The sequence below is a fragment of the Elaeis guineensis genome, chromosome 2 (genome assembly GCF_000442705.2).
Source record: "Elaeis guineensis isolate ETL-2024a chromosome 2, EG11, whole genome shotgun sequence".
In the NCBI taxonomy this organism is placed as follows: domain Eukaryota; kingdom Viridiplantae; phylum Streptophyta; class Magnoliopsida; order Arecales; family Arecaceae; genus Elaeis; species Elaeis guineensis.
Window position 1 is genome coordinate 124,318,844 of NC_025994.2, and position 20,329 is coordinate 124,339,172.

General features: G+C 36.2%; 2 protein-coding genes across 2 annotated transcripts; one reads left to right on the forward strand and one right to left on the reverse strand.

Annotated features, from left to right (window-relative positions):
* Positions 1-576: 576 nt before the first annotated feature.
* On the reverse strand, positions 577-8,816 carry LOC105057472 (tRNA(Thr) (cytosine(32)-N(3))-methyltransferase). The gene is given in 10 exon segments (XM_073250943.1): positions 577-663; positions 665-682; positions 781-843; positions 2,458-2,508; positions 2,597-2,668; positions 5,113-5,238; positions 6,562-6,661; positions 8,248-8,298; positions 8,388-8,428; positions 8,516-8,816. Coding segments are annotated over 10 exon segments (855 nt in total). The 5' UTR covers positions 8,771-8,816; the 3' UTR covers positions 577-585.
* A 424-nt stretch (positions 8,817-9,240) lies between these two features.
* LOC105057382 (conserved oligomeric Golgi complex subunit 8) lies at positions 9,241-19,296 on the forward strand. The gene is made up of 12 exons (XM_010940013.4): positions 9,241-9,508; positions 9,613-9,765; positions 10,269-10,417; positions 11,816-11,893; positions 12,024-12,117; positions 12,299-12,373; positions 12,862-13,158; positions 13,348-13,415; positions 13,514-13,568; positions 14,778-14,916; positions 18,258-18,442; positions 18,561-19,296. Exons 1-12 carry the CDS (start codon positions 9,365-9,367, stop codon positions 18,849-18,851), a joined length of 1,728 nt encoding a protein of 575 aa, XP_010938315.1. The 5' UTR covers positions 9,241-9,364; the 3' UTR covers positions 18,852-19,296.
* The last annotated feature ends 1,033 nt before the right edge of the window (positions 19,297-20,329 follow it).

Here is a 20,329-nt window from a genome sequence, read left to right on the forward strand (position 1 = left end):
AATCTACAACAAGTCCTACATGTGCAAAATATTGTGACATAATTTTGCACAATGCTTCCACATTTTACGATGAAGGGTACAAAATGTTTTGGCTTCAGAAAGCACCAAATAAAGCACTTATTTCTGGGGTGAATCAGAAGAAATGATGTTTTCGAAAAAAACAGAACAAAATCTGAACAAATTTCATTTGGTGAGCAGCAAAACGAACCAAATTATAATTCAAATTTATGGCACAACCTCAGAATGCTTCAGAGACATGAAACACTTGTGGTGTAGCCTTAATTAGTTTCCTAAGTGCCCACAACAACTATCACTCTGTTTCCTTTGGTTTTTGTTAACTGACATATACAGGAGACAAGAATTACAACTAAATTACAGATCATAAAGATTAATGAAAATTAAAGAGAGTGGTTATTAAATTATCTTATATTAGGTGCCAAATCATGCTTTTGTTCCTTAAAGGTGCATGGAATATAGCTATATCAAATGATACTTTACATGTGAATTGCTATCGAGGTTTAGAGAAGAAATGTAATTCACAGTAACAGTTTACATACTGATCCATGCTTACTTTTCAGGAGTGATTCACAATCTGTTTGCAGTACACACTGACTTCCACAGTGTTGAAGCCATTTCTTTCAAACAAGGTTGACAATGAATCTTCAGAGAAGTAGAAAGCGCACTGTAATCACCATACTGAAGCTTTAGATGAGGCTGCAATTAATAATAGAATAAATTTTATTATGAAATGAACCACCAGATAGTAAAAAAACCACCCACAGTGCCATCGCCACGGACATAGAAGTTATTGCTAATTATCTGACCTTTCTTGGCAAGTTTGTCCTGTTAATTTCGATCAGCAATTACGATAACATAATAAAAGACACATAAATATCCTTGTACCTATGTGGGAAGACAAATATCTGACAGGCACAAAACAAGTAAATGTACATAATGAAGAACCACGCTATCTGGAGAACAGAGTAAGATCAAGCTGTTGCCACTGATCCAAATAGAAACATCTAAGAAGCATTCTTTCCACATATCAGACCCAACAGGCAACCTACTCAAAATAAAAATATGTACTAAAACAGGGTATATACTCAATACAAGTTATAAGATCCATGTAATGATATATTCCTTCTCAAAGGTGATGGGACACTTTACTAGCAAAAGCAGCATGATACATGCAAATTAATCTTTGTTGAAATACAAGTCTTTGGAGAACATTGTAACGATACAATTACTGCAAAAAAGCCATTACCCTGTTATGTCCTGGCAATCCAGACTCCATACATTCTCCTACTCTATCCCTTTATCTGTTTGTTTTTTCGCTTTGAAGTTACAGTTTATGTTATTGAGAGGATATTTCTTTAAGATATTTTCTATTGATTGATGATGGATTATTTTTTAACTTGGCTTCTGTTCTTCTTTTAGCTTGGGTTGGATTAGAAATATAAAAATGTGTCAAAATCGGATATATAGATTGGTGATTTTTCAGCTTTATTATCGCCTCTATTCTTTTTTGACGTGTTGTCTTGTTCATTGTTTTAGAAAATAAGAAACAATTATCTCATCTTCCCACTATTTTTCCCTTGTTTTATGCTCTATGTTTTTCATAATCTTTATACTCACTGACATACTACTGTCATTCATAATATCATGAAAGTTGTAACATATTAGTGTTACTGCTATTATCATCATACTAGTAAGTAGTAACAAGCTAGTACTACTACTATTAACATAGTAGTAACATCATGTATAATTAACATGATTTCCAGATGTTGCAAAGATCTATAAGTTTAGACCGACCATAAACTTGAGATAGTGTCTGAAGTATTATGATTTATGAATATGTAAAATTCATGCATTAATTATTACCTATGCATTAGTTATTACTGTAGTATCCTTAGACCATCTAATGAATACTTTATTGGAAAAAAGGCAGGGTTTAACTAATAATTGAAATATATGAAGATTTAGATTATCCTGTAAATTTTGTAGAAAGTGTCACATGGGGGGCTGCCTAATTGCCTGTGGGAGGGTCCATTGCCTATGGTCGCCCCAGCTATTTGACAACTATGTGATTAGGCAATTAAAAGATTTGCTTCCCCCATCTAATATTACTATCAAAATTGCTAGGCATTAATCATATGCTTATTGCTATCAACATTAAACGCATTTAGCAAGGTAAGAAAAAAAGTATAATGGTTCATAGATTAATGTTGAAACCAAATGAATCTTCCACCTATGCAATGAAATCATATGCAAACCTTGTACAACGATGTATATTTTGTTAGTAATTATGCAGAAGCTAAAATAAAATAATAGCTGATCTCAGTGGACAGAACGGCAATGTTTAGTAATAAACAAATAATAAATTACAAATAAACATAAACCAATCAGACCGAATTATCTAAAGTAGCCATATAAGGTGGCAATTATCATGAGACTTACTTGAGCAAAATCCCCCATGGCATAGTCTCTGAAAAGTAAGGTACCACTTGGCTGAAAAGTAATGAAAGCCATATAATTTGCCATTATCCAAACTGAAGAGATAAGCATGAATTATTGTAGCCTTGTGAGAGTATCTCACCTTAAGAACATTTCTGACATTCTGCAATGCCAAAGGCATCTTCATTGGAGACACTGCAGACAACATAAAAATCTGCTAATGCATCAGCTGACCACCCACAGGATCTCACTCAATATTCACCCCGGAAATAAAATAGCAGGATGAGAGAGTTATACTAGTCTGGTACAGCTAAAGGACGCAAGAATTATGACAAGACATGGAACTATCACACCCAAAAGGAAATGGCATGACAATAATTTTAAAAAAAAATAGAGTCCAGTTAACATGCCAAATTTGAGTGTACAGATACAAAATAACTATATAAAAAATGTGAACACTGACATCACATACCACTTGAGTTGGCCTGCACTTTGCTGAATCTACTCATGCTTGAGCTTGGATGAAGAACATCAACCACTGTTTTTATTCAGGAAACCACCACTATTGGATTGAAAAGCTTCCTTTATTAATCAGTCCTACGAGAATTATCGCTGGTCCTCCTTTAATGCTACATTACAATCTTACAATCTTTGATATTTTTTATTATGAAGGTTCATTTGACAATATGATGGTCAAACTAGTAGTCAAGCCCTGTGACCCACGGTAATGCAACTCAAAACCACTTACTGAAGTGATATTGACCAAAAAGTTCTTGTGGAGATTTTTTTTTTTTTTTGTCTCTCTTTCCAGATGACTGACATAATCGCAAGGGTGATAATTCTTCAAGTGCACCTAATTCTTTTCTTCAAAAAGAAAACCTCCCAGAAGCCAAAACAACCAAGAATACTGAAGGGATAAGCATCCCTTGTACCAAGTTTCAACATGATTTAAACATACCAAGAAACAGCACTCTCTAAACAACACATGTCAGATCTCTGCTAGAGTATTAGCACAAAACACTTACAAATAGAAGCCTATATTTTAATAATAAGCATGGACTGTGCTTGCTTGCTTTCAACACACTTAAAAAAATAAATACTATTCAAAACTAGAGTGGCTTTTAGAGACGTGGACCATAAGCTCCACAGAAATTATAGTTTAGATCAATAAAATAAATAAATAAAAGCAATTAAAGTAAGCGCCAAGTGAAAATCTCATATTCAGTTGTTGAGAATAAACCCAAAATCAAAGGCATAATGTACTGCCAATTCAACCCTCTGTTGGAGATCTCATTGATCTAAACTTCGTAACGAAGTGCATAAAGCATCAGAATTCAGAAATCTAGAGATCCCAGCTATAGAAATTAGCATATCAATAGAATCACTTCATAGGTATTAACATCTTAATTTCGTAAATCAGAATTCAAGTGCTCAATAGGAACAAATAAACAAAATACAGACCACATAAACAAAAGATGATACATGCAGCAAGATTAATTTGAAAAAAGGATTCTGAACAGGAAACTTCTCCTCTAGCATCCAACAAAATTAGATTAATAAATACCATGGTAACAACATCAACAGATGCTGGCATAATGATCTTGCAAAGATCATCAGTTATGACATCACAAACAAAAGCATTCACCCGATCAGACATAAAAGCTCCATGTTCCTGTCAATTTATAAACTACAAGATTCTAACAGGAATCAGGCCATTTTATCATCAAAAGATATGCTAACTGTTATGTATCAGATGTATTCTCAATACTCAGAACATATTATGTTATTTATCAGGAGAGAATGGCATAAGAAAGTTTCTCAAACAGAAACAAGAGTATATTTTTTTCTAAGTCTTCTAAATTATTGCATATGGTATATTGCTATTCATGGCAAGATCACAAGTTTGCAATACATTGCCCAACTTTCTGCCTACAAGGAGAAATGAAAATCTCAAGGTGTCACAAATTGTATGTTGCATGATGACATTCAAAAATATGACAATGACAATAAAATGATAACTGCAGATTAAATAAGTTTCTAATTTTAGCCTTGACGCACTACAAATGACTTGCATTTGTAACTTATACAGCTCAGAAAAAATTTAATCATCTGTCACCAAAACAATAGGATATGTATATGTGTTCAAGCAAAAAAGACTAAAACATAGGATGGTTAATGTCCTAAAACCTTACCTTTACTTCAAAAATATATTGCACCCACACAAAAAAAGAGAGCATACTATTGCAGAAGAAGCGCAACTGAATCAAAGAATTGGCAAGAACCAAGAAGCATGATGCATTTGTCTGCCAAAGCCAGCACTATCCCACAAGACATCAACACATGTCTGTTACCTCGACAGACAATTTACATCATTCTAGTTGTTCAGCAAAACAACTAATCTCTCATGCATTCAGGAGATACATAAAAAAAGTAATGATCCACCATGAGATTATCCACTCTGACCAGAACTTTTCACTCAAATAAAGGTCTAGCCGATGGGCACATCCAAGTATAAGATAGTTACAGAAGAATAGAACATCAAAAATACAAAATAGAAGGGAAAAAAAATCTAGACTACCAATTTAATCTACTGAAAGGCTTATTCAACTGTGTTAAAAAGATGAAGAGTCTATAGCTAGTATCACCAAAAGTACTTACCTTGACAAGTGCAATTGCAAAAGGTGAGAAATCACGTGCATGAACAAAGACATCTGGAAATGCTGCTAGAAGTGGGAAAAGAGTGTTTCCAGCTCCACAACCAACATGGACAGAGCAAAGATCAACCTAACAAACCACACTTGAACAAGAAGCAACAGTATCATATAAAAGTACTAAAAATTGGGGTTGTACTATGCAATTTCTCTATGCTTCCTTGGTATGTGGGAAGCTGATAAATGAAATCCATTTTTAAAATCATCATTATCTCTAAATGCACATACAAGTATTCATATCGAAATGCTAAATAGGCTCATAACACCCTTAATGAGCCATCATACACATCAATGGATCCTACTTCAACCATTAATTCCAATTCAAGACCAAGTCCTATTAAAGAACTAATGGATACATTGAAAGCTAAATGAAATATAGCAATCAACTTAGAAGACTATTATTTCTTAAATGAACTTCCAAAGAAATCTTGAGTGAAAGAAAGAAAAAGCAAGATGGTAGTTTCTTAATAAAAAAAAACTAAAAAAAAGAAATATTATACAAATATAGTAAAAAAAAAACAAGAAATTTGACTAACATAAAATACAAAACTGAATTTCCAAATGAAAAAGTTTTGGGCTCCATCAGTCATGCAAAGGAGTTTCCTGGACTATATGGCATTGGCATGGCACATGATTATTTGACCCCTCAATTAATAGCAAAAGCCTTTGCAGAGCACATCAATCTGCTAAACCATGTGGCACAAGGAACTCACATAAATCAACAATCCCCCATAGCATTCCTCTATCAAGAAAATGAAATAAAATTCCAAACAAAACAAAACAGTTGACAGAACTAAATAACATAAAAGAAACAAAAAGAATGACCAGCTAGATATATAAAAAAATTAATGATACAGATAAAATTAAAAAAAGAAAAATATAAAATTGAATTATGAAGAAAAAACAGAAAATGGAACACAACAGAATAAAAATGCTAATACAAAGATGAAATTTCAAATGAAAATTTTTATAGAATGCCATTATCATGCAAACGGTCCCAGAGCTGATATGGTTCTAACATGGCACATTGTAATTTGATTGAATCATTATGAAATGCACCAGTCCCTTTCAGATACAACAATCCACTCTACCACAAGACACAGGAAACTTTTTGTTTGATCAGGACCAGCCATAGCATTGCTCCTTCAGGAAGACAAATAATATGAAATTTAAACCAAATATACAAGACAAGATTACAAAAGTAGATGCAAAATAAAATAAAGTGAAACACTGAATATAAAAAAAATGATAACAAGAATAAAAAGGGGAAACAGCAATTGGTACAAACCAAATTTATGTGTAAAGATGAAAAATAAACAAAAAATACAAAGAAAGTAAAATGAAAAATGGATCGGAAGATGCTATGAGGTGACACTCTGTCACATCATTGACCAACCTTTCTTGAATTACACCACCTGCTCCACTGGGTCTCACCAATCGCTCCACCATGTAGGATAAAGAACTTTTTGCATGACAAAGCTGCCACCCATATGACTCTTCCAAAATACAAAAATATTCCAAACAAATATGTAAAAGCAGATTATAAAACTAAGTAACAAAAAGCAAGAGAACCAAATACCATCAAGATAAAACAAATAATAATAAAAAAAAGTAAACATAAGAACAGAAAACACAAAACCAAATTTGTTAAGTAAAAATAGAGGTAAACAATGAACACAAAACAGAAGATAGAATTAAAAAGAAATGATAGAACCAAATTTTTAAAAGAGATATGCTATGCGGCACTAAACATACATAGTATTTATGTGCATTGCACAAGCAAGCTTAGTAAATCATTTATGGTTAATAAGATTGCAATCAGCAACTAAATCGTCACTTCTTAATCATGCATGACACATGCTGAGTTCAAATTTACAAAACCTAATCTTACAGAAATTTTCCACTTAAAAAATCTAATATTTTTTTGGGATAGAATGTTTTCCAGGTACAGTTTTAAAGCTGCAACTCTATAAAATATGACATAATTAACATATTTAAATACATCCTTTTTTATTATTTTTAACATCCACATTTAAAAATATATGGATTACATGTGTCTGTAAAATACTTAAAATTTATGATAATCTAAAGCAGAGTGTCAGTAGGTATCAAAAATATCACATCACGGCTATAGCTTGACACGTTATAAGAAAAAAGCCAATTGCCTAAAATAACCATAAAAATCAAATTACTAAAGCAAAATAATAAGATCTTGGATTTTCCAAAAACCAAATGCCTCATAAGTGTCTATATATATAGACACGCACACACGCACACATATATATAAAAGCAATATCAGTAACTGCTAGAGAAAGTAAAGGTATGCTGCAACCTTCAGTTCTAATAAACAGACCACTTTTAACCATAAAAAACAACATGAAGGACAGATCAAGATGATGTAGAAAATGGCTGATATAATCACAAACATCTGATGGTATATTGGATTTCCCAATATATGACACCTTAAAATAAAAAAGTAAAAAAAAAAGCCAATTACATAAAATAACCAGAAAAATCAAATTATTAAAGCAAAACACTAAGATATTGGATTTCCCAATAACCACATGCCTCGAAGTTTTAAAAAAATGCAATATAATTAACTGCTGCAGAAAGTAAGGACATGCTAAAGCCTTGGGTTCTAATAAACATATCAGTTTTAACAATAAATGAAAAACATGAAGAATAGATCGAGATGATGTAGCAAAGAGTTGTTAATTAAAGATGCAAATGCAAGAGAACCCATCAGATGGTACACGGCACAAAGTTTTGATGGAAAATACACCTGCAAGTAGGTTAATGGGTAACATGTTATACCGGCCAACACAATGTCAAACAAAGCAATATAAAGTATCCCTGCAATTAGGCCTTGCTTTGGGCCTAGATACATTCTTGATTCATACTATAAATCAAATCAAAATTTGCCATAAAATTTGGTCAAATTTGCATTAGTGTCTTATCTGAAGTATCTAAATAAGAAATCAACCAAAGAAGAGCGGTAAAAAAGAGCTGACAATATTAAAAATCTAATACAAGAAACGAAATCAAGACGCCCGCAGTCCACAAGAAAATTCCACACACTTACCTCCAACACGACCTTAGGATGAGTAGAAGCCTGGCCCTTCTCACCAGATAGCTGGATAAAACGAGAAAAATCCAAAAAATCTTGGAATCCAAGAATCTAAAATTACAAAGAAGGGGTGTTTACAAGTTGATTACACTCACCAAGAAATGGTGTCCCCAATCCTTCTCCAAATAGTGCCGATCTTTAAAGAACTACGGCCAAGAATCTTGGATCAATCGCACACGGAAGAACCATAGAGAAAGGAAGGAAAAGAGACAGACAAAGAGACCTTATCCTGGTGGTTTTTGTAGAAGGTGTTCCAATACTTGATAGGGTTTCTCTCATGCTTCTGGTACTTTGGATCCCCCGGTCGTTCGAGGAGATGAAAGGCTTGAAGCGAAGCGGAGGACAGAGCGACGTCTACAGGTAGAGCACCACCGAGACGGAGAGGAGATAACAATCGCTGGCAGCAATGGCGGTGGAGGAGATGGAGAGCGGACGACATCTCGGGTTCGCCCTTGGCACCTCGCTCCAACGTTCGCATCTCCCACTGCGCGGTACCCTATATATGTGTAGGCTAGTTACCAGCTGCATCATCGATATTTTCCGACTCCACAATTATTTTTTTACGAAAATTCTTTTATATGTAATATTATCTAGTTTAATTAATGAATGAATTACTTAAAAGCCCCTCAATTGCCACCTTGTAGACATGGACAGGCCGACTATAGTCAATACGTCGAAATATTAGTTGTAATCCCTGTTGAAGTACATTATATATTAGTTACAGATCCTCGGTTAGATCTTAACATAAAGTCGGCAATAATTGCCGACTAACTAAAAAAATCAAATTACTGAAGAGAACCCGGCGCACGGTGTACTTAATGCATTCAGATTCGTGTCCCGCATCGGGCTGCCAGCGGAGTGGGCCCGCACAAGATTCACATGTTGCCGTTGCGAAGCCGTTTTCTTTGTTTTATGCGGGCCGACTCCCACGGCGGTTCCATAACTTCATCTTTGATCCAGCGGGCAGCGGCCCATCAGACGCGCGGCGTTCATTCGCTCTCTCTGTCTCTCTCTGAGTCTCCAGCAAGACTCCCTGAGGAGTGGTAGATCTAAAGATCCCGAAGCCCCTCCCATGGAGATCGAGAAGAGGAACCCGGGAGGCGTGGAGGAGGAGGAGGAGGCCATCATGGCCTCCAGCCTCCTCCCCCTCTCCGGGGCTTCTCAGCAACCCTACGTCTCCGAACTCCTCTCCTTCACCCTCGATCGCCTCCACAAGGTCCATTTCCTTGCCTCTTCCTTCTCTCTCTCTCTCTCTCTCTATATCGCATTCTTTGGCAACACCGATCTCAAACTACCCTAGATCTGGTCATGGATTCTCAGGAGCCGGAGCTTCTCCGCGTGGATGCTGAGCGAATTCGGAGGCAAATGCAAGAAGTGGCCGTCGGTAATTACCGGGCATTCATCGCCGCGGCTGATGCCCTTTCCTTCATCCGGGTGCAGCTCACCGACTTCGATAAGCATCTCGAGTCCTTGGTACCTTTTAAAACTTCGGACCTCGTTAACTTCTTCTCCTCTTTCTTTGTTTTTCTATTCTTGATTCAAGAATTGTTGTTCATACGGATGCCGGAATCAATTAAGCCTTTTCAAGAATTCAGGTTATCTTGGAAGGGCAACTGCAAACAAGAAACGGAGTAACTTAACAAAATAGGGTTTTTCTTTATCGTTTATAGATACTGACACCAAATTGCACCTCCAAGTAGAAGCCTGCATGACTTGTGCTTAAATAGCAATCTAGTTAAATTGGGAACTGTTATGAAATTATAAATTCAATTTTCTTAAACAACACGTTATCAAAGTTTGATTCTCTATATGTATAATAGCATTTACTGAAGAAAAGCTAACATGTTATTTATGCCTGCAAGTTTATGCGGTAATTATATACTTGTGTGATAATCACAAGAGATTGATACTTCCAAGAGATTGTACCCCAAAGCACTTTTGATCGGATCTTGACAGTTGTTATCTACTTATCGCAGATAATGGAGATTCCAAATCTTACATCTGGTTGTACTGAATTTATTGATTCCGCACAGCAAATTTTGGAGGAGAGAGAGCTTAATCAGACATTACTTGCCAATCACAGTACCTTGCTTGACCTGCTTGAAATTCCACAGCTAATGGACACGTATGTGCTTGATTCCTAAACAGTCTTTCCCTAAGATTTCGAATAGCTGTCTTGAATTCAAGTTGATTATGTTTCACTTCTTCCTTGGAGAAAGATGATCAAACAATTCCCAATCTATTAAAATGCTAAATGAGGTCTCATTGCTTGTAGCTTGAGTCTTTGCAAATTCTCATGATTTTACCTTTTATGGTACTTAGGAATAATTATGGACTGTAAATTTCAGCAAGTGCATTTTTTGCATCTTTTACTGCTTTCATTGTTGGACACAACATACTATTCCATCGAGGTGCCTTCTTCAGCATATGGGGATTTTTTAAGAAAATTATATATATATATATATATATATATATATATATATATATATATATATATATATATATATATATATATATATATATATATATATATATTGTCATTGGATTTAAGGTTTTTGGATCTTGCCTATGTTACTAATTTGTCTGGATTTTCTTGTTTTTCATTTTTTATTTTTTCATTTTCTTTTTTATTTATTTTTTCCATCAGATCATTCGCTGAAACTTGACATTAATTTAGATAAACTGGTAATCAAATATAAGATTGGTTTGATGATTGTTATGCGATGGCCACGTGCATCCATTAACCAGAGGAGGCTAATTTGAAAACAAGTCTAGTTATGATTGGTGAAATAGCTTTTATTTTTGTGTTGCTCTCTAGAGTAAGAAAAGATAAATGGTGACTATTGTCCCTCCCAATGTTGGAGATTTAAACTTATATGGCCAACCCAAGATAACCAGTTCAAGGTTCTGCTGATTGCTGTTTATGAATTTTCCTTCATTCTTATTTTTCCAGTCCACCTGCTATTGAATCTTTTAATCAATGCTCATGTTTGTTTTGGAAGAAATATAGCTATATACAGTTTGATAATATGGGCATTAGTTGATGGTTGGTAGCTTTTTGAGTAAATTTAATTCCTTAAGTAAGAGATGGTACCTGGTGTGACAGACCAAGATAATACTTGTTTTCTCTTTACTTTAATTAAGCTGATGGCTTTGTTTATTCTCATGTCATGCCATGATCTTAGGACATATACTTCCATTGCATTTCCCATTCTCACGTGCAAAACACATGCTTTAGGTCCCATAGGATTGTAGCTTTGGTTGTTCCATTCTTTTGTTTAGTCTTTACATGAATATTATTTTCTCTCTCTTTTTTCTTATTTTAGTTATGAGAAAACATCTTGCTTGCAGAGTTTATTTCTGGCAGATGATTTTCATCACCTATTTACTAGGTTCATTTTGATCTAGATTGCCACAATATATTGTTTATTTAGATTGTTTAATTACATGTACTTATAAAATTGTTCCTTTTGTTTGTCTGGTTGAAGTCTACTTAAAAAAACAATCCAATTTTGCTTCACAGATGTATTAGGAATGGTAACTATGATGAGGCCCTTGATTTAGAAGCTTTTGTTCAAAAGCTGTCAAAGATGCATGCTGAGTAAGTCCCTTTTGCCTATCGAGGCCAAGTGCCTACATCTTGCTTTTTGATAATTAAAACTGTTCCAACCAATACTGTCTTTAGCTATAGATGCCATGATAATAGCTAGCATTTGATACTTGGCATCAAGGTTACCTGTCATTCAGGCACTAGCTATGGAAATCAGGAAGACAACACAATCTCTACTATCTCAGCTTCTTCAGAAACTTCGATCTAATATTCAGGTAGCCTGTATAGCATGCTGAAAGCCTTGAGTCTTCCTTATAGATGCCTGCAATAATAAGCTTCTCATATTATATTCTACCTGAGATTAATGTTTTGAAGGATTTACTTTGACTCCAAAAGCATTTCCTTTTTTTTTTTTTCAATGGATGTGTATAGCTGAGCTTTCTTGATGGTGTGCAGTTGCCTGAGTGTCTCCGTATTGTTGCACATTTGCGGCGTATGGGAGTATTCAGTGAATCTGAATTGCGTTTACAGGTGTGTTCAGTATTCAGTCATATTCATTTTTTGGTTTATCGTGTGTCTTCAGTTATTCCTGCAAAACAGGAAAAAGTTCCTTGCAAACTAGATTAGAGCTAAAGCATCTTATAGCTAATTAAATTGTTCCAATGTTTATGTTCAGCCACACTATTGGAAGTATGATGTCTTATTAATGTTCTTGGCCATCATGGATTATGGGTTTCTGATGATTTTCAGAGTCATGAGTGGCAATGATAGGAATTTCATCATCAGGCCTTAAAAGATGTAGACGTACTGCCTATACTGAGTAACATTTTTAATCCTCTGACTGTAGTTAAATGATGGGAATAGTTGAATTTAGATTAGGATGATAGGTTACCATCCATAATCACAGGTACTGATAAAAAAACTGAAGTAACCATATACTTTATGACAGAACTGCTATGTGATTTTTCTGCACATTTAATTGCCGTTCATCTGTTAGTGACCATCTCTTTTGTGGGCAGTTCTTAAGATGTAGAGAGGCATGGCTTTCAGGCATTCTTGATGACTTGGATCAGAGGAATGCATATGAATATTTGAAAGGAATGGTAAATTGCCACAGGATGCATCTGTTTGATGTTGTTAATCAATACAGAGCAATATTCAACAATGATAAGTCTGGGAGCGAGGAGATTTATGATGGTGGACTTCTTTTTAGTTGGGCTATGCATCAAATTAAGACTCACCTTAGCACTCTGGAGCTTATGCTTCCCAAGATCACTGATGGTGGATCACTGTCAAATATACTTGATCAGTGCATGGTGAGAATTTTTCTATACCTTCTAAACAGACCACCATTTTCCACACCACCACATGACTTCTGGACTGCACGAAACACAGTCATTTATATAATTGTACGACAATGCCTCTAATTGTCAGAGATGAAACTAGTTGTCATTGCCTTTCCTGTAGACTTAGTGTTGATAGTCAAGTTGTTGTCTTCTCTGCAGTATTGTGCGATGGGTCTTGGCTTGGTTGGATTGGACTTTCGAGGCTTGCTTCCACCACTTTTTGAAGAGTAAATGAACATATACATTTTTCTCCAAACAATTTATGAGATCGTTTTAAGTATTTTGTTAGTTTCATTTTAGAACTGACATTCTTTCGTCTCTTCAGTGCAGTTGTTAACTTATTCTCTAAGAATATGAACACAGCAGTTGAAAATTTTCGGGTATGCTTGCAACTGTACAAAATTTCATTCATGAAGTATTGTGTTATTTATTGATCATGGCTAATGGTCTTGCTATTTCTTTCTATCAACTAGCCAACTGGCAGACCTTATCCCTTCTCATCCGTTTACCCAAATTCAAGTCCTTATCGTCAGCAGGGCATCCTTAGGTCTTTATTACCCATCCTTTTATGGTGGTTGGTCCTCCATTATTTGAATTGCACCTACTTGTGCAAGTCCAGCAGTTCGACTAACACATTTCAATCTCCATCCTTTCTGGATTTGTGAATCAAAAACTGGAGTCTATTCACCTTTTACATTCATATCGTGCCTAAACTCTCTTTATTACCCAACATTTGAATCCAGACAAAACTATAGGTGCTTGTGATAACATCATACGATTCTTTTTTGATTCTCAAAGGTATTCAATGATCCAATGACATTGCAGATGCACTTGTATACTTCACCTACTATGTTGCCATTCTTTTAAACTCTTATTTTTCTCTCCTATTTTGTCTGCAATCCTATTAAATACAATTCATGATCCTCATTTTTTTTATTAGTATATCCAAAATAGAAAATTTTACCATGTTTGGAGCATTTGTTAATTGGTAGCCATCACTTTTAATGGAGGTTCATATTCATTTCCATACCACTAGAAATGTGTTCTCCATTGTTTACTGGTATCTGCACCCTTATCCCTATGTCTCTTTCCGTAATTCCATTTTAGCGCATCTTACCAATCAACACCATATCACCTGTACTAAGTGTAATCTCATTTATTACCAAAGCTAGGAAACATAGTGCAAGGTTGAGCTCTTGTGGAGTCTGCCAAATAGAAGGTTACTTTAGATATCCTAACTACTTTTAAGTTTTGATGATAGTCAATCTCAATATCTGCATTATGCTTTTTATAGATTTATGTAAACAATTACTCTAGCTGAAGCACCTTCCAGCCCCTTTTTTCCTTTTTCGCCTTCCTAGCAAAATCCTGACCAGATTTTGAATATTACTATCATTTTTTCTGTATTGTCTATTCAAGTCAACAACTTGAGAGACTTATGAGCATACAACTTCAATCTCCATTTTTCAATATTAAAGTTTCTTGTTGACAAATCTTTTAGTTCCTAGAATGGTCATAGTAATTCAGCACAATTTTTGTCTTTATAAAATTTGTCTCATCATCATAATTTTGACCTTTGCCTTTATTAGATTGTCCTAGATTCACATCGCTGGGTTCCCTTGCCATCTGTTGGCTTTGCAGCCAATGGAGTGATTGATGAAAGCCATGATGATGTGACTCCACCTTCTGTTCTAATGGAGCATCCACCTATTGCTGTGTTTGTTAATGGTATGTACTTTCTATATATGATTCTGCTTGGTCCAGAATCGATTCTATTCTCTTGCTATATGTCATGCTTTATGCTAGTACCGGACAAATCTAAAGGTATCATGTAAATGGCATGCACTGGCATTGAGCCATCAAGTATCTGAAGTAGTTTATAGGATCGATTCAGGAGGAAGTGCTCCAGTAATCATTTTTTCTATTGGGTAACATATTTTTTTTATAAAGACTATTTCATAATAGATGCTGTCAGTCCCGGTCTTTGTCTAGATGAAGGTGGAGGATTGATGTTAGGTTGACAGCCAATTGTATAAAGCGTGTCAAAAATTATAATAAAGTGTTAGAATAAGCCCCCAAATAGTTGGAATAAGATCTGATCATTTTGGTTTTGGTTATGTAAACTAAAAAAAAGTGACACATTTGAACTTTTATATCAAAACAAACTTTACATCCAAACTCATCCTAATCATGCATGCTAGACTTCTCAAACATAGATGGAGAATCTGAAATGTACACACTCACATCAGCTCTCGTAACATAAAATCAGATAAGAATACATAGTATGGAGTCAAATCAGATAGTCTAACTCAAAGTAAAATCAGATAAGAATACATAGTATAGAGTCAAATCAGGTCAGGATTGTAGGTTGGGTTAAAAATTGCAACCTTTGATGGAGGAGCAGTTTGAAAGAATGGTTATGCTCTACATTAAGGGAGAACATAGTGGTTACCATGGTGGTTGAAAGATAGACCGAACATGGTTTTGAGGTGATGGAGAGGCAAGGATGCAGCAGGGAAGGGTAGAGAATAAAATTGTGAGCCTTGTGTCACCAGCAGAAATTCATCAAAAGTAATGTTTGGTGTGGTAATGGCATGGGACGGTTGCATCATCAAGACTTGAGTGTTTAGATGATAAGCAAGTAAATTTTGCCTATAAATTTAACTTGGGGACAACAGAGGTATGGTGGTGAAAAATAGAGAAATTTAGGTGCAGTAGTGATGGGTGATGAAATGAAAACCATGTAGGGTGTTTGGTGACATCTAGATAGTTATCAGACAGTAACAAATAAAGTAAATAATATTGACTTTCTCTTGATCATTGATTATTGTTATATGAACATGATGGACATTTACACTAGATGGTTATATGTTGCAAGCAATAGATATATATGGTTCTGTATGTATGAATTAAAATCTTAGAGGTTTTATATGGTATCTGTAATTTTCTAGGTCTGAATTAGAGAAAATACCCTCTTTATCAAATTTATAGTTTTCATATTCCATCCATGACCAAGAACATATCAAATATTGACTGTTTTTCTTGGATATTTCTGAAATTATGAAAATCTGCTTTTCCTTCTACAATTAATTAATTTTTGTTCAATGTATTCAAGTTAGTCTTGATGGAGAACAAATTATATTTATTTAAATTTAAAAACAGTCCATGCATACATGCAATTGTGAGTTTCATTCCCCTTCCTGCCTCGACCACTAATGATGTCAGAATTATTCAAAAACCTCTATTTTGAAAATTATGAATTGTAATCAAAGTACATGCTTAGGCACTTGTTCACTGATCTAGGTTATAACCATAAGCTAATCTTATATGACTGTTATCGGAAAGCTATTGCTTTTTGATTTCTCTATGTTGTCTTCTGGCAGTTACTGTGAAACAGGATACTGTACTTCTATACGTGGTTCACCAAACCGACCCAAACCAAGTGGTTCAGGGTGTGTTGAATTGTATTGGCCTATCAGTATGGTTCCAGTATGGAATCCAGAACACTGAAGGAAAGAGAGGAAGAGAGAGAGAGGGGGGAAGGAGAGAGAAAGCCCATTAGAGGGCCGCAAGTGACCGTGGTGCATGCGAGAGGGTGAACTAGAGAGAGGAAGAGAGAGAGAGAGAGAGATGGGGAGGGGGGGAGGGAGGGGGGAAGCCGGCGATGGCCGTCGAAGGGCCAGTGAGGCCCCCGAAGAGCCCTCTCCTTCTGTACAGTTGAAGCAGGGGCAAATCGCCCCTATTTCCATCATGAAATTGCGATCTTTTTTTTTCACAGCTTCATAATGAAGTTGGCAAGCAGCAAAAAAAAAAAATCAATTGTGATTTTGCGATAGAAACAAGGGGGAGTGCTCTTCGGGGGCCTCCCCAGCCCTCTAAGGGCCACCACTGGCCACAGCCGGCTGTTCTTGTCCTTTTTCCCCTCTGTCTCTCTTCCTCTCTTTTTCTCTCTTTGGTTCACCCTCTCTAGCGCACCACCCCAAGACATACACTCTCTCTTTTTCTCTCTGGTTCTCCCTCTTCTCCATTTTTTTTGTTGTATTGGTTCAGACCCGATATGGAGGCATATACCAAACCGTACCACCGGCCGGCCAGCATGGAGTCCGGTTTCGGTTCAGCGAATCTTGTTTTATATTTTCTACCCGAAATTATCCATTCATGACTTGCATAAGTGAGCACAATGTGTAAGTCTTAATTAGGACATGTCAAAAAATTTGTTATTTGTGAAACTAATGTTAATCACTTGATTAATTCAAATCCTTATTAGTGTCTGTCTAGGCTTATATGCAAGGGAAATCTTATTCATCCATCTTGATGAACCAATATTGTCATAAATAAATCCATCTGCTCTAGAAGTGAATCCCCTTCAACTTTTTCTTCACTTCTTCTAGGGGTAAACAAGAACATGCTGCACATTTTAATTTAAAAAAAAAAAAAAGAAAAAGGAAAAGTAAAGGGAGTATTTTCTTGAGTTGACAATCAGCATGTATCTGCTGCTACATGAGATGGTGGAGTTTCTTCCCATTTGGTTGTCTGTTGGGGTGGTTAAAGTTGTATATGTTAACCTTCTGGCCTCAAAATGTCATAGAGTTCTGATCTGATCGTAACTTTGGTTGTTTTCCTCTAGGCTTTTTGCGATGTAGATAATGCTGCCATGACCATATACATTTCTATTCATCTAATAAAAACTAATGCTTTTAAACCAAGTGGATATAATGATTAATGGTGCAAAAGGGGTTGGCAGAGTTTTCAGAAAATTGTTCAGCATGTCACTATCTGTAGTGAAAGTTCTTAATACAAAAGTAAATGTGGATGCAAGAGTACTCCTATTAGAGTGTCTTCCAAAGAAAAAACCTGTCTGAAACTGGATGTGTATCAATCATTTATGTGCAGAGCATCTTGTGGTTTTCTTTGTGATGGGTGAAACCGGAAAATTACATGAAATTGACCTGTAATCTTGTAGTTTATCTTGCATGTTTTCCATAATTTAAATTTGATCAATATTTTTTGCTCTTTGGTTTGGAGATCTCGAGCCACATATTTTTTTCATTTCTTTCATCTTAATGCAGGTGTTTCAGCGGCAATGAATGAATTACGACCTTGTGCCCCAGTGAGCCTAAAGCATGTTCTGGCTCGGGAGGTTGTCAAGGGACTACAGGCTGTTTCTGACTCTCTAGTTAGATACAATGCTATTCGAGTGCTCCATGGGAATGAGTCCACTCTTTTCCGTTCACTCTGTCAAGCATTCATCGAGGTTACCTGATCTTTACATAGATTTTAATTTCTGATCTTTACATACTTTTTCCCAGCTCATGACTTTTTTTTTTTTCCTTCCTTTTTATGGTGTATGGGGGGAATGGGGCTATATATAGGTTGCCTATCCTTATTGTGCAACTTGCTTTGGTCGCTGCTATCCTAATGGAGCAACCTTGGTCATAGAATGTAGGAGTATGTTTGATGGTGTCAGCCAACTATTGACGATCTCCCCTGTTAAAGCAGTTAAAAACTCTGTAGAGAATACAGAAGTGAAGCAAACAACTGAAAATGGTGGTGCTTTGGTGCTTGATAATGGAAGTCCAGCCGATGGGCAAGACTCTAGCGTTGCTAATACAGATCAAAATGACACAGGGTCAGTGCCGGCAGAAACGCAAAGCAGTGTATAGTTGTTCCTGCTTGATCTCCTAATATCTGCATGGGGCTGTGAAGTTTTCAATCATGTTCTTTTGCCTGTGTTTCCCTTTGCATTGGATATCTTCAATGGGGATTGAGGTATACCATCAGAGATTGATGTGGCATCTTTTGCTGAACTCAGTTTTGTATGCATTTCAATGATAGATATCGGCATGGTGAGTGCTATCTAGTCATCAGCATTATGAATCTGGCCTCAGAGAGTTTTATTATCAATGCAATGCTTCCACAGACTCGCAATCACAATAGCCCAGGATTATACAGGCATTCTTTGGTGATCAATTAGTCAGTTATTACATATAATTGCTAGCTTTGTCCAGCATAGTTAAGCGGTGCATTGTGATCTTATTTGATAGCAATGTATAATTCTGAGTGATACTTCAAATGAAATTCATGGTGCATCATAAAATTTCTCTGTAATATTTTGATTGTTGATCAAATGTTAACAAAACAAGGATGTATTAGGGAAGGATGGAGACAGATTAGTAAACTATAAAATCACAAGGAAATACTATTGGATTCAATAGATAAAATGCAGTCCATCACGCTAACCTTTTCAGCTTCTTGTACGGCCATGAACCGTGGTTTTCTAAGGACTCAAATTATTTTAACCCCAGACCCATGTTCACGGAGCATCGGGCTATCAACCTTCGGTAACCACTGCTGCTAGGCCTAATCTTTCCTATCCGTTTAGGTGCTGATGCTCTGTCTACCGTGGGTGGGGTTATGTCGTATTTCGCTGGTAATTTTTAACATTTTTTTTTCTTTTTTTTTTTTTTGTCTTGAGCAGCCGGTGCGATGGTTGCTTTGGAACTATAATTACCAGCCGCCATGCACCTAAACCGCACCATGGAGGGCTATCTTGCCAGCGAGATGAACCACGTCGGAATCTTTCCTTAAGATGCTGCTCCTGAACCTTCACGCTCGCAACTATCCTTGCTGATAGGCTGCTCGAGATTGGCAAGGCAAGAACTAAATCCGGTGTTTGTTTAGAAGTCAGTGCGGTCTGGACGTTGGGAGCTGGATGTGGATCCAAATTAATTAAGAGGAAGCTGCTTGCGTAGGCAAAAGGGACGTAGAGAAACCTTGTTCATTTAGCAGGCGTCGTCCAAGTCTGAACATTTAATTATCTCTGGTTACGCCTACAACCAATGTATATCCTCCAGTTCTGGTTTCGCGTCATGTTGTAGGGACGGACCGCCTTCATGTTGGCAGTGGGAGAGGAAAAGAATCCGCCTCCGTAAAGGAGTTAGGAGGAGAAACAAGGAGGTTCCCTCTCTTCCTTTCTCTTTCTCCTTCTCTCCGTTGCTTCCATCCCGCATCCATGTCCGGGTTTGAAATGCACATGATGACTGACGCTCATCCACCACCACAGCAGGCTTCACCGATCGATGACAATAACTAGCTCCCCACGTCAGGCCCGTTGACAGACAGGTTATACAAATGTCAGTAC

Bases quoted from the DNA above. Each gene is read 5' to 3' on its own strand.
- LOC105057382 (XM_010940013.4), top strand. From the start codon at position 9,365: ATGGAGATCGAGAAGAGGAACCCGGGAGGCGTGGAGGAGGAGGAGGAG. The intron at 9,509-9,612 runs GTCCATTTCCTT...ATGGATTCTCAG, and splicing joins CCCTCGATCGCCTCCACAAG to GAGCCGGAGCTTCTCCGCGT. The intron at 13,416-13,513 runs GTAAATGAACAT...TCGTCTCTTCAG, and splicing joins CTTCCACCACTTTTTGAAGA to TGCAGTTGTTAACTTATTCT.